General features: G+C 30.3%; 1 protein-coding gene across 1 annotated transcript in view; it reads left to right on the top strand.

Annotated features, from left to right (window-relative positions):
• Positions 1-13774, top strand: part of LOC123302989 (neurofibromin) — a 70400-nt gene extending 56626 nt beyond the window's left edge. Inside the window, exons 16-18 of the mRNA XM_044886084.1 lie at positions 1100-1299; positions 2612-2798; positions 13433-13774. Of these exons, the coding sequence (XP_044742019.1) occupies positions 1100-1299; positions 2612-2798; positions 13433-13774 (729 nt within the window). The remainder of the gene's footprint in view (positions 1-1099; positions 1300-2611; positions 2799-13432) is intronic.
• The last annotated feature ends 921 nt before the right edge of the window (positions 13775-14695 follow it).

The following is a 14695-nucleotide window of genomic DNA, read 5'->3' as shown; positions in this document are numbered from 1 at the left end:
AACTCTTTAGAAATTGATTATTTAATATCCAACTTTATTTTGAGTATTGTGGTATTTATTTCAACCTGGATTTTTCTCAAAAATTCTTTCTTATATCTTGTTTTATCTTTTACCGGCCACTATTAAAAATGGTTCGGGTTTATTTTCAATTTCCATGTTAAAATCTTAGTTAGCAGAAACAGGTAAAAAAAACTTTTTGTCATTTTATATGTTGCGAAGAGTCGAGAGTAACAATTTTTGTATGTTACGAAGAGCCGAAAGTAATTGTTTTTAAGCTAAACAATTCCAAGGAAAAAAGTTTTGGCCCATCAGTTTTTAAAGGTAGCTGAAATTTACCTTCGGTAAAAAATGAAGATAATCGGAATAACTTTTTACAAACAAATTGAATCTCAGGTAAGTTGGACTGGGAATATCAAATCAGAACATTATAGTTGATTCAGTTGGACGTTTCATCTCTTTATTGAGACTTCTTCAGCAACTATAAATTATAATTATCAAAATTATGATGAGAATATTACAGTTGGACGTTTCGTCTCTTTATTGAGACTTCTTCAGAAATTACATTACATTACATGACCTTTGCTATGTATTTAACTATACATATAATTAGGTATTTCGAGGCACAAACTTTCAATTCTTAGAAAAGATCTGGATATGGAAATTGAAAATAAACACGGAAAATGCATATTACAGTGAAAAGCGACAACTGCTCATAGATGGCATGGTTGATAATTACATTTTTCACCACCTTTTAATAGTGGCTGACAAACAATAAGACAAAATAATTTTTGCGGTCAGGTGCCATACTATAGAAACATAATTCGAAAAACTGACACAAAGCAGAAAATTAAGTCAAAATTTGTACGCATTTTGTTTCACTTAGTGATTTTTGAGTAATCATGCTTCTAAACGAATCGAAAAAATGATTCTTATTGATATTTTTGAATGAAATTCCATACAAAATAGCAAAAGAATTCAATGAATCAATTTCATTAAAAAGTTATTCAATCAATTTCTAGTAAAATGCTATCTATAAATAATACAAAATTAATTATAATTATTATGGAAATTCGCTACATATTGAAATGAAATATTTTAGGACCGAAGTGCGAGAGTATCAGTGAGTAATGAAAATAATATATTATTAGATCCTGAAGTATTAAATGAATCAACACAAGCATTAGTGTTAACTGTATTAGCTACTTTAGTTAAATATAGTACAGACGAACGTGAATTGAGAATTTTATATCAATATTTAGCTGAAGGTTCTGTTGTATTTCCACGAATTTTTCCGGTCATGTGAGTTAATAATTTTCTACTTCTAATAATTAATTTGAATTGTTAAATTTTTATTTTTGATTTGCTATTGGTCCACACGTAATATACACAACCAAAATATTAAAGGGAAATTTTTTTAACACAAAAATTTACCATAATTTTAAAAAGCTGTTTCAAATTGCAATAGCTCGTTTTGAAAACTTTTACTTTCTAATTTTGGAATCTATTAGTTTATCCCGCCTTGTCGCTTTGCACGGAGGGTTGAAAGGGTGAGAAATGTTATTTCTAAATTTTATATGAAGTTTAAAAGCGTACACTGAAAAAAATTAAAATAATGACAACCTTTTACTTTCAAACAATTACCTAAAGATTGGAACAAGTACAGCTAAAGCTTGTATTTACAATAGAATGGGATTGCATTTAAAATATGAATTCATTGATACAAAATCACTGAAGTTAACTAATAAACAAAATCATTATTTCTATGAAAGAGATTGATTTTAGTTTAAAGTCATTTTATTGATGGAAAGTAAAATTGTACTTAGTTAAAATATACAATCGTGTAAATAAAGCGAATCGATGAATTAAAAGAAAACTTCTTTGCGTTTTGCTTCAAATAGAGTATTTGGTTATTATAATCGCATATCTATCATGTCTAGTCCATATGTGATTGAGGCAACTTTATGAAGATTATTCTTACCAGTTAACACAGAGTTTGAAATAAAAATATTGATCATTTTTATAACATTTACCTTTTATTTTTGTCATAATCAACAAGCATCGATAACGCAGTTGGTGAAGCTGTAGACTTAGGACACTAAAATCAATATATGTCAGTGGTTCAAATCCGACTTGAAGAAATTTAATTTTTTTTAAATAGATAAAAAAAAGATTGTTTAAAACTATGTTGCATTTTAAAACAACAATATTTGAAATTTGTTAAGACATTATATTACTTTCATACCAACAACTCGTGCGTTTGTGTCAACTTCACCACTCACCCTCTTACGGGAGTTGTATCACATTCGTGGCACCATTCGCTATATATAATTTCGCGATGAGGTTGAGACAACCTTATATCGGTTGGTATTAACAATTTTTTTTTCAGTGTACCAAAATTTTAAAAATTATATTTTAAAAATTTGTTAGGACCACTCGAAAACTTGTTTATTTTTCTTAAAAATGAGCTATAAAAAATTTCTGTTCGAGCTTTTTGGAGCAACATATTCGCTTTCCAAACAAAAATGTGCTTAAAAATTTTGTAACAATTCATATCTAAGTAAGAAAACATCTCTCTAAATGATTTTAATCGAATCGATTTTTAAACTTATAGAAATAATTTACTTGACCAAAAAATCAATAATATCGTACAGCAATGTCATGATCAAGTAATTTTAAATGCTGTCCAAAGTATTATCCAAAATATGATTGCATCTGAGGACTCAGGTCAACAACAATTGCATTACATACAAAGTTGTGGATTTGGTGGTTTGTGGCGTTTTGCTGGATCATTTTCAAAGGTATGTAATAAATTTATTTTTAAAGATGAATTCACATAAGATCGACCAACGGCGAGCGACAAACGATAAGCGACGGAATTGCCCAAATAACTATATGAAGTCATATAATCCTTTGAATAAAAATTTTGACCTCCAATTTCGTGTACAAAGTTGATTTTTGAAAAACTGCTCTGCGGGTGAAACTGTGAAAGTGGGAATTTGAATAGGAACTAGAAACTAGAAACTATAACAAAAAAACACATTGAGTGCTAAGCGGGTGAAAGAATTCTGTCAAATTTTAAGGAAGTGCGAGTACCAAGGTCATTTTAAACTTAGGGTTACAAATTTTTGTACCTTGTTTTCAACTTTGATGATGAATTTTGTTATAACTTCATGAATGCAGACTGCAAGTTGCTCCTCAAAGAGGATATCTTAAAACTTAAAAAAGGCGAATTTTAGATGGAGGGAGGAACGTTCTTGTAGTATTATAAGACAGATATGGTCTGAGTACAAACCTAGGCGTTTCGAAGATCTTATATCACTTCCAAAGGCCTCTATTAGCAAAATTGTTGCGGCTACTACAGGGGACACTGGCTAGGTGGCAGGCACGCTGAACGCCTGGGCCTGACAGTGTATCATAACTACTGCAGGAGCTGTCACAGTGAGGCTGAGGAAGAAACGATGTCCCACCTTCTCTGTCACTAGCTCTTGCTACGAGGAGGTGGACTCACTTGAGCCAGCTTTGCTTTCACGATTTCTCCGACTTGAAGTCCGTTGACGTCAAAGCACTCCTGCTGCTCCTAACTCCAAATGGTTCATGTAGTAGTAGCCGGGAATGGGCCAATCCTATTTCGATATCACAACGGACTCTATGGTCTAAGTGTGTCCCACCCCAGGACAGCCACTCTAACTTAATCTATGAATGTAGACGAAAAATAAGAATACAATTTTTCGATATCTGCCTTGGTTTTCGAAATATTGAAAGCTAAATATTTAAACAAGAGTTTCAAGTTTCGATATTTTGAAAATTACTCCAGATACCAAAAAGTTTGATTCTTACTTTTCGTCTTATATTGTCAAGTTATAATATAATTCACAAACAAAATTGAAAAAATATATTTTTTAAATTTGTAACCCGACTACCGTGCTCATATATCCTTTATTAGTCGGGCACAACGGTTTTTTTTTTCATTAATTTATTAAGGTTTTAACCTTAAATTTAATTAAATAGTTTTTTCAAAACCTATCATCCATCTACCGTTTAACCATAAAACCAATGTTAAATATGCCCACTTTTGAAGTCATTTATTTATTTATATAATCGGACACCTATGGGCCTAAATGGCCGAGCGGTCTAAGGCATTAGACTCAGACCGGTCGTGTATTTAGACTTAGGTTGCGGGTTCGAATCCAGGCAGCGGCAGTGTGAACAATTTAATAAATAATAATAATGAGGGCGGTAGAATTGATTACATTGTCGTCGCTTGGATGAGAACGTAGCAGCCGAATCCACCCACATCAAATTGTAATTGTAAACATGTATGAAGTTAAATAAATAAAGATTAACAAATAATGATGTGGGTGGCCTCTGTTATAGGCGCATATGTCAGAGAAACGGAGGTTAAACCCCATTATTATTATTATAATCGGACACCCTCCCCCCTTAATCGGGCACCACCCGCCTAATATTTTCAAAATTCATTTAGACTTAGGCCAACATATTTAAACAAAATCAAGCTTTTTATTTAAAATTGCCTTGGTGCTCGTACATCCTTAATTCACGATTTCAACTGGGCTATATATCAAGATATTTCCGATGATTTTTTTTAAATAAAAAAATGGTAAAATTGTTCATCAGTGTAGATCTACTTACATCACAATTGATGTACAATAGATTATCTAAGTACATCAACGTACATCAGCGTACATAAGTAAACATCAGTGTTGGTCTACATTTATATCAACAGATGTACTATACTACATCTGTAGATATAAAGATGGCTAATGCGATTCTCAAGGAAAAGTTTTTTTATTAGATTTATCATTCAAGCATGATTCCATAGAGTTAATTGTAAAATTTGTTTATCGCTTGTCGCTCTGGTGTAAATTCACCATATTTAGATTAAATTTAACTAGAAATGGTTGTATTACATCAAAATGTTTATATATTTTTTCAAATCAATTATTATAGTACAATTTATGGTAGAGGAGCTCGCAACGTCGGCAAAAAAGAATTTTATTGTTGCTGAGTATATGATATGTTGTTTCCCTTGCTCTATCTGTTAGAATTTGGGCCATCTGGCTGCCAGAAGTGGTTGCGTTTAGCACTGCGCAGCCTAAATGTACAGGTCATAATACTAAATTTTAAAAGAATTTTATTATGTCTGTAATTTTAATATTATGTTATTTAAGTATACAAAAACCTAAAATTAATTTGCCAGACGTTAATTCGGTTGCTAAACCTTGAAAAAAAGCGAAAAAGTTATGAAAAATAAATGACATTTGTTAAATATATATCTTATGTTATGGTTTTCTTTGAGTGTGGTAAATGGCTGTGTATTTTAGTGATTGCTAGTTCCGAGTTCGAATCCAGCAGCAGTCACATTTTTTTTTCTTCAATTTATTATCTTATGTAATTTTTTAATTTATTTAATTTTTATTGTATTGAACGTTTCATAACTCTGTATCGTCTTTAAAACTGAACTTTAATTCGTAATTAAAACCGTACAGAGTTATCAAAAAAATAAGATAAGAAACGTTCAATATAACAAAAACTAAATAAATTTAAAAAAATTCAATTAATATAACAAAATTAAAAAAAAAAAAATTGCGACTGCTGCTGGATTCGAACTCGGAGCTAGTATTCACTAAAATTATGACCATTAACGACCACAACCATTTACCACGCTTCAAATAAATCAAAACATAAGATATATATTGAACAAATGTCATTAATTTTTCATAACTTTTTCGCTTTTTTTCAAGGTTTAGCAACCGAATTAACGTCTGGCAAATTAATTTAAGGTTTTTGTACACTTAAATAATATAATATTAAAATTACAGACATAATAAAATTCTTTTAAATTTAGTATTATGACCTGTACATTAAGGCTGCGCAGTACTAAACGCAACCACTTCCGGTAGCCAGATGGCCCAAGCTCTAACAAAAAGAGCAAGGGGGACAACATATCATAAAATCAGCAATAATAAAATTCTCTCTCGAAAACGTTGCGAACTCCTATACTATAAACTAAATATCTAAAAGGAAAAAATTAATGCATCTTTGAAATTTTCCACAGTTGTTTATTAGGGTGTAAACACTTTGTAAAAAAAAGTTGACATCTCAAGACCGTACCTAAGTCCCTTTTTGAGGGGTAATTGGGAGTTTTAATCAGTTTTTTTTTTTACAAATTACAAATAAAAATATGCATCAAATATACTTCATTTTGTTTAAAGTTCTAGCTAAGTATTTGTGCATATTTTCGTTTTTTTTTTTTTTTTTTTTTCCACTTTCTAACTTCAAATATGCCAATTTTAAAATGGATTTTTTTTTCTCATTCAATCAAATGAAAAAGTACCCATCTTGTAAAGCGTTAGAGATAGAACAAAAGTTTAAATGTAAAAGTTATTTCTTATAAAACAAATTAACAACTTTTATTTGAATCATTCATTCGTAAACATCACTGTTTACCTGTCGGGGGAGCAACTTAGGAAAAAACTTTGGTGTCCATTTTCTCCAAAACTATAAAAAAGTATGTTGATTTTTTCAGGTTAACTTCAACTAGTGGTTTTGTGAAACATTCTAGAAAAACGGGTAAAAAGGGATGTTTAGAAAAAAATATTTCAAACAAAAGTTTTTTTTTTTTTTTTTTAATTGAACTTATTTTTTATTTGATGCATAGTTTTTTTGTAATTTGTAAAAAGCTGACTAAACCCCCCTCCATACCAACTACCCTCCAAAAAAGGGATTTAGGTACGCCCCTGAGAATTTGATTTGAATTCGAGTGTTTACAACCTTATAAACAACTGAGGAAAATTTCAAAAATACATTAATTTTTTTTTTATTACCATGATATTCTACTTTATTTTATTAGACCATTATTGATTTCAAAGAAATTAGGTTTTAAAGTTTTTCTGTTGCAATTTTATCCAAGTTTATTCACAAATAATCTAATCTAATTGGCATATTTACATCCTTGTCGTATTCGTATATTTGTTGTAAATGGGCCAGTATTTAATAATCGGGTCCATGGAGACTACACAAAAAGACCGAATTCCATGTAAACAAATTTCTGTCATAAGATGTCGGTTGTGTTCCTTTTGTATCGGGCAAATTTTGTAAAAATATAACGTAGTACTTCGTTCGTATGTGCTCGTATTTATTTCGTCCAATGCAATCCGGTGCAAAAGAGCGACGCTAGTGGTGCAAATAATTTCTACCATTACGTTGACAAATTTTATCAGTTTTCTCGCTTGAATTCGGTCTCTTTAAACGCAAAATAATGATTTTACATACTAGACCCAAAAAACGTAACCTGAAAATGATTTTTTTAAATATTAACAAAATTAGTGATATATAAAATGATTTTGTTAACGATCGGTATTTTATCATGCGCTCGGTATTCCTTAAATTATTTTTCAAAATTTTATAGTCTTTGAATGTGGAATATTCCAGGAAAATCACCACAGGAAAATGACAAAATCACATATTTTATTTTAAAGCTGTCCTTATCTTTTTAAGAATTCAAATAAACAAACACAATATGTAGTTAAATCAGTACAACTACAGTCAAACCTCGACACAAATACTGGAGTAAGTTTTTATGATTGATATTCAAATTATCAGTCTAAACTTAAAGAAGTTATAGAATCTTCAACATATCTATTAATCGAAGAAATGAATAAAAAAAGGTATTTACTTTGAAATTTGGTTTCTCGAATCCTGATTTTTATGAGATTCAACGCAAAATATTTGTTTTTTTTTCGATAATTTTTATCTTTCCTTGCTATTTTCGAGATCTGGACTTTAAAGTAACTTGTATTTCATCCAGAAATAACACTTTTGGACTCTTGAAATAGAAGCGTTTAAAATAGATGTGTTTTTCAATCAAAAAGTTATTAACTAAATTAAGGATTATTTTGATGTTTCGACTATAAATTTAATATGAAAATTCCTTCTATTTTTGTCATACGATGCACGGTTCACGAGATATTTGAGAAAATGTGATTTCCAAGATGGTGGTTGAAGCTCGCGCCTCCCGCCTCGCCGTTTTTTTTTTTTTTTTTTTTTTTTGTCAATTTGTAAGGTATATAGAAATGTAGAATAACTGCATCCTTCTAGAACATAGAAGTATGTTTAAGAAAAGAGGGTATTTTTGACCTCGGCCGCAAAAAGAGGGGTGTTAAAATTTGACTGCTATGTATACCATCTATCTGTGGAATCGTAGCTCTTAAACGGATTAACTGATTTTGATATTTTGTTGTTTGTGTAAAAGATAATTTAACCGAGAATGTTTAGCCAAATTTCAAGAAAATCGATTCAGTTTGGATAGAGATACAAGGAAAAAACCGCATTTTTCTGGAGTTTTATAAACTTCACTTGTGGATCTTTTTCCTCCCAGCATGTGTAGAAATAAAGACGGCATTTTTGGGGAGTTTTACCCAGTTTCAGAGAGGGTTAATGAATTAGTGAATTTGCGCAAGTTAGCTGAACTAGTTAACATAAAGATACTGATATTTAAACATAAAGAACACGTTGAAAAATGTTTCAGAAGGTAATAAGCGGTTTCTTCGATTTTATTTATTCGGTGTTTTTTTGTTACACCTTTAAATAGACTAAAACGGCGTGGTAAGATAAAAAATGTCAAAGGTTGAAAAATGCTTAGAATGGTCCAAAATATGATACCCAATGGGGTTTAAAAAAATTAAATCATTTTTGGTTGAGTCTTAATAAGCTGAACTTTCGATATCGAACCGATTTCGATAACTTTGTTAGATAGATAACATGGTAGATAACAAAAAAAATTCCGGTCTCATAAAATCAGGACAGAAAGAAATATTTCGAGGTTATATACTTTATTTTATGCGTTAATATAGGCTATGTTCCGTAATATTCACCAGTATACTGGCCGGTGCTCATGGCGTCAGAAATCGACGCCATATTGTACTGGTATACTACACCATATTGTACTGGTAAAAAGGGCATGATAGTGTACATGTGTTTACCGAGTGTTTGTGCAAGAAATTTATTTATTTATTGTTCATTAAGAAGGAATAATGGCGTCTGAAAAAGACTTACTCGTAATTGACGAATATAATAAGAATATATGTTTAAGCATAATATATACACGCACTGGCCAGTATATTTCGGAACGATTGACCAGTATGGCATCATTAGAACTGGCCAGTATACTGGTGAATATTTTACGGAACGGAAAAATGATTTATTTTGTATTGATTGTCTGAGCAATAAGAAACAACTAATAGTTTGAAATATCTAACTTAGAGACTTAATCACAATAATGACCAATTTCAAAGAGAAATAGTGAAAAGGATCTGAAACAAATCGAGTTATCAAGCATTCCAAATTGTTGAGGTTCGATTGTAGTTGAAAAAAAAAATAGAGGATTGCAGGATGTATTTACTGTTTCCAATTGTCTTAGCCGTGCAAGAATTACGATACTATTAATTGTTTATCCAAGGATCAGGTCACATAATGCCACCGATTTGAACAAAATGTGAGCACTATACAACCACCAATCACGATGAGCATCTTCACATCTATTTGCTTACACATAATTAATACCTTGAAAGACGATAACTAATATTCCCGGAATTCACCAATGTAAGTTTTGGTGTCAATGTTGTCAACTTAGGGGGATTTTCCCTTAATTAAGGTGTATTTTTTCATTTGGGTTTTCTTTTTGGGAATTTTAAATTTATTATAAAATTAAAATTTTTTTGTTCGACATACCATCAAAAACAATGTACAAGTTGCGGCACAAAAACAATTTATAACAGCTTATGCCATTAGTTTTCGAAATAAAAAAACAATGCATAATATACTTTCCTTATAAACAACAATATTTGAAATTTGTTAGAGAGTATATTACTTTCATACAAACAACTCATGACAAACTCTTATCGGTTGGTATTAAGAATTTTTTTTTCAGTTCAATTCAAATTTACTGCTAAAACAGTGTAGAGTTTCGTGGCGTCTTAAAAGGCGTCAAAGTACATCTGATTGGTGTTTGCTGTCACGTGACCGGATGTATAATTTTAAATAATTAATTTAAAAAAAATAAGAATAATCCTTATATTTTATAAAAATTAATTTTGAGTTTTGTTATCTACAAAAACAATTGTTTACGTGCACTCAGCAGACAGTAAGTTTGACCATCTTAACTCTTGAATGTTTTTGAGCGATCAAAAAAGTTCCTTTCCCAAGACGTGTTAAGTATTCACCCAAGAAATAAGCAATTACAAACAAGAACATCATTCTCGTGCAGAATGGAAACAAGTGCGAAAAGTTCGTTTGATGTACATAATTGGAAAATAGGCGGCTTCTACGGCAAACGGGTGTTTCTCTCTAGTTCAATGCTGGACTACTTTGGTTTCTCACAATAAACAAAATTTTAGAAGTCGCTCTTACGAAACATCACGACCACGAACGTCCGACCTCCTACTGCTGTTTGGGGGCAAATAAAAATCAAAAAGTTTTCGTGCCGCATCTGGTATAATCGAATTGATAGCAGCGTTTATGATTAGCAAGTCTATTATCATCAAATCCAAACGGAGATATAGTACCCTAGTTTAAGTTTTAATAAATTTAGGGATTTTCATTGAACAGTTTTTGGAAGTTTTAAAGCTTTTCATTGAAAACTTTGGGGAGAATTTTTTTTAAGTTGGCAACATTGTTTGGTGTATATCTGTTGAGTGAAACTTCACTACTTATGCCTTTAAGAACGAAGCCATTATCTTTCTTCAAAATTTCGTCCAGATAGAATTATCATAAATGTTGACACAATTTCAAAACTTTCGGTACAAAGCGTTAGCAAATAATAAACATTACTGATTCAAAAACTTGAAAAAACACGTTTTTCAAAGAAATTCAGCTGTTTGAAAATGCGTGAAAATTTTGGATAATTATATCTGGGCCAAATTCGGTGCCGGTGAATAGGAATATGCCTTTATACTTTTATACAAAGTAAATTTTCTCCTGAAATTATTCGCAGAAACCTTTTACCAGACTTTTCCAAAGAAAATAATGAACCAAGTCTCATTGAAATCCCAAGTGAAAAAATCCCATCGAAATCCCACATAAGAAAAATTTCGTGTGAAAAAAAAACAATTCTTATAAAACTTTTTCAATGTGAGTGTTATAAATTACAGGATGTTAGAAAAGTAACAGCGAAAGAGCTCGAAAAGTAATAATTTTACAAAAAACAAAAGTCTTATACAAAATTTGGAGGGTTAAAGAGTTGTAATAAGTTCAGATCTTAAAATTGAACTTGACTTTCTAGGTCAAAATGAACTCTTGCTCAATATCTGACAAGATAGTTAGTCTTTAAATGGTCAGTTTTTTTATCTCTATCGTTTTTAACCTAAAAATCATTAAATTTCTCTGTCTCTTTTCAATTTCTGTCGGATCTATTCAGTTCTCGAAAAAATGTTCCGAACAAAATTTGTTGGCTTTTTCATATTTAAAACTGTTTCAAGGAATAGTTTTCCACTACTTCTTTACAGTTATCAGCAAATGTTCAATTTTTGATGATCTTGAAAGTCAAGATCTGAATTTAATAAAACTCTTGGAACCCCACAACTTTTGTATAAAATCTTTTTTTCTAAAATTAGTCTTTTTTTCGAATTATTCTGCCACTTTTCTAACACTGTGTACGTTTGTCATCGTATGTTTTTGTAATTATGTGTTTGTGTTTGTCAATTTATAATATAAACTTCCGATTACATTTGCTCAACTTACTTCCAAAAATCGTGACAAAAAATGGCCTAAAATGAACCCAAGACAATGACACTGAACTTTCTCACGACAGTAACATTGAAATCGAATTAATACAAACAGCATTTCAATTTTATTAATATAGAAGTATTTAAGAATAAATGTAACTTTTTAAATCGTGAGGAACCCCAACTAGACCGATTTTCAAAAATTGGCCCATTTAAATTAAACAGGTCAATACTCTATGTACAGGTTATCCGAAAACTACCGCATTTCAAGAGCAGAGTGGTAAAGAGAAGATATACAATAGGGTGTTACACCCATTTTTGAAAGTGTCTCCATTACATTCTATAGTGCTAATAAACCTCTTAAAAACAGAAAATTTTTATTCGATCGATTGATTTATTTAATAATTGATTTATTTATCTGTGGTCATGACGTCAGTTTGCTGTGTATGCATATTAACGAAAATTAATATTTTCTAATTAACATCGCAAATTTCATTCCCTTGATAATTTCGTTCAAAATCGATATTCCGGAAGCAAAAAGGAAAACAACACAAAAAAAAGACTTTTTTTTAATTGAAAATCGGGAATTTTATACTAACTTTAAACTCAACTTTGTCAAAAATTCAAACAACTGGTTATAATTCAACGTGTTATTTTATTATAAATAAATTTCCCAGAGTATGTTATTAGCGAAAATAAATATTTTCTAATTCTCAGGATAAGTTCTTAAGGATGTTCCCTCGGCAATAATAGAAAAATAAATTAGTAGATAAGGATCCGAATTTTTAGTATGTTATAGTTAACGAAATATATTATTGTATAAAACAAAAATTTGGGTACCTTACCGTTCAATTAAGAGAGTTTTTATTAATTAAAAATACACTAAATAACATACCATCCTCATAACAGGTTATGTTATTTAGTGTATTTTTAATTAGTAAAAACTCTCTTAATTGACGGTAAGGTACCCAAATTTTTGTTTTATACAATAATATATTTCGTGAACTATAACATACTAAAAATTCGGATCCTTATCTACTAATTTATTTTTTTCTATTGCTGGCGAGGGAACATCCTTAAATGCCTGACGAAGCTTTTTAATAAAAATAAGCTTTGGAGGCGAGAGTGAATATATATACATGGTTTTGTCACAGCAAGTTTCTTTCTGTCCTATCCGTATCTTCTTTACTCCTTTATCAAATTTCATGATTCACTCTTCATTTTCAAGCTCATTTTGTCTCGGTTTGGCGAAAAATATACGCATGGTCTAAAAATGTACACACTAGACAAATAATTTGAAAAATATCATAAATTTTAATAAATTTGAATAATTAAAATAAAGTTTATTAGGCAAACATGTTAGTTTTTACAGATGCTCTCCCAATATTCTAGACATATACTTACTATTTTTTAATACATCTTCCCCTAATAATTCACCATTTTTCTACAAAATTTATTGTTTGTTGTTTTTAGCCACGGGTTACGGTAACTACGGGAGCGGAACTCCGCACACGTCGATCTAGAGTATATTATCACATTAATAGTACAGTGGATAAAAACCTGCAAAGGAACTGTTTTCTTAGAATCTTCTCTATATCACTCTACTCTTCTAACGTGATAGTTTTGGGACAACTCATATATTTATTTCGTAATATTATTTTTTCATCGAAGTTTTTTTTTCTTTTTTTCAGTGTGCTTGCAATGCAGAAAGCAGTGAATTATTTGTAAATTGCTTAGAAGCAATGGTTGAAACATGTTTACCCGCTGAATTTGAATCGGGTGATTCATCGGCATGTAAAATTCAACAGTATCCATCAATGTTAAGCGTTAGTTCAAACATGAATTTATCATCAAGTTTGTCAAGTTTAACGTTAGGTTCACCAACTGAAAAAGAAGCGACTGTCGATAGTGAAGCAGGCATTGTAAATACATCAACGTCAAATGTAAATCGTGCTTCATTTAATAAACAACGAAGCTTAAAATCAAAATCATCATTAGTGCATATACATCATCATAAAGATTTAACGCCATAGAATTCAATATCGTACAGTTATTTTGAGTCCACATTTTTATAGATGTTGTGATTTCATTTCATAAAAATAATTTTACGGAGACAAATTACCGTTATCTTTTTTGGAAAAAAAGATCATACATAATATAAGCAAAATATTTCATTTAAATATTACATAGAAATCAAAATCGACGAAAATTTCAAATTTTTTGTACAATTCGTATGATTTTTTATACATAAAAATACAGTGAATACCCGTTTAAGAAGAGATTCGAGTTACAGAAAATAACATTGAATGTTTTGAGGTGGAACTTCTTTAGGAGTTTCTCTGTTTGAAATTTTATGTCAAGTTAAAGGATTGGGCTTGACAAAGTGAGTTATATACAGTGAATAAAAGATACGCAAAATTAAGAATTTCCAGAAAAATTTCCAAATAATTATATTTCAATTTTGGTGGTGAATTATGTTAAAACTTGACGAAAAGTAAGAATAAAACTTTTCGCTATCTTGAGTAATTTTCAAAATATCAAAAATTGAATATTTTGTTGAATTATTTAGCTTTCGTTATTTCGAAAACCAAGGCAGATATCGAATTTTAAGAAAATTCATCGTCAAAGTTGAAAATAAGGTACAAATAATTTCAACCATAAGTCTAATATTACCTTGGTGCTCGTACTACCTTAAGAGCCCATAATAAAAGGCGTATTCTTCTAAATAAATAAATAAAATATTTTTAACCTATAAATCGAATTAATCTATTTCAAAATAAAATACTATAACTAAAGAAGTTTCACTTCCCCCCTGAAGATGTGAATGAGGCTCAAAATTTTTGGGAAAAAATGAAAAATAAATCGTGTTCTATGAGAATTTTTATTAGGCTCTCTGGATTGGAGAGCACCCACATTTTACGGATTTTTACTGTATTTTCACAATAAAAATTTTC

The sequence above is a fragment of the Chrysoperla carnea genome, chromosome X, assembly GCF_905475395.1.
Source record: "Chrysoperla carnea chromosome X, inChrCarn1.1, whole genome shotgun sequence".
Classification (NCBI taxonomy): Eukaryota; Metazoa; Arthropoda; class Insecta; order Neuroptera; family Chrysopidae; genus Chrysoperla; species Chrysoperla carnea.
The sequence above is the reverse complement of the archived record's forward strand: the minus strand, read 5'-3'. Positions and strand labels throughout refer to the sequence as shown.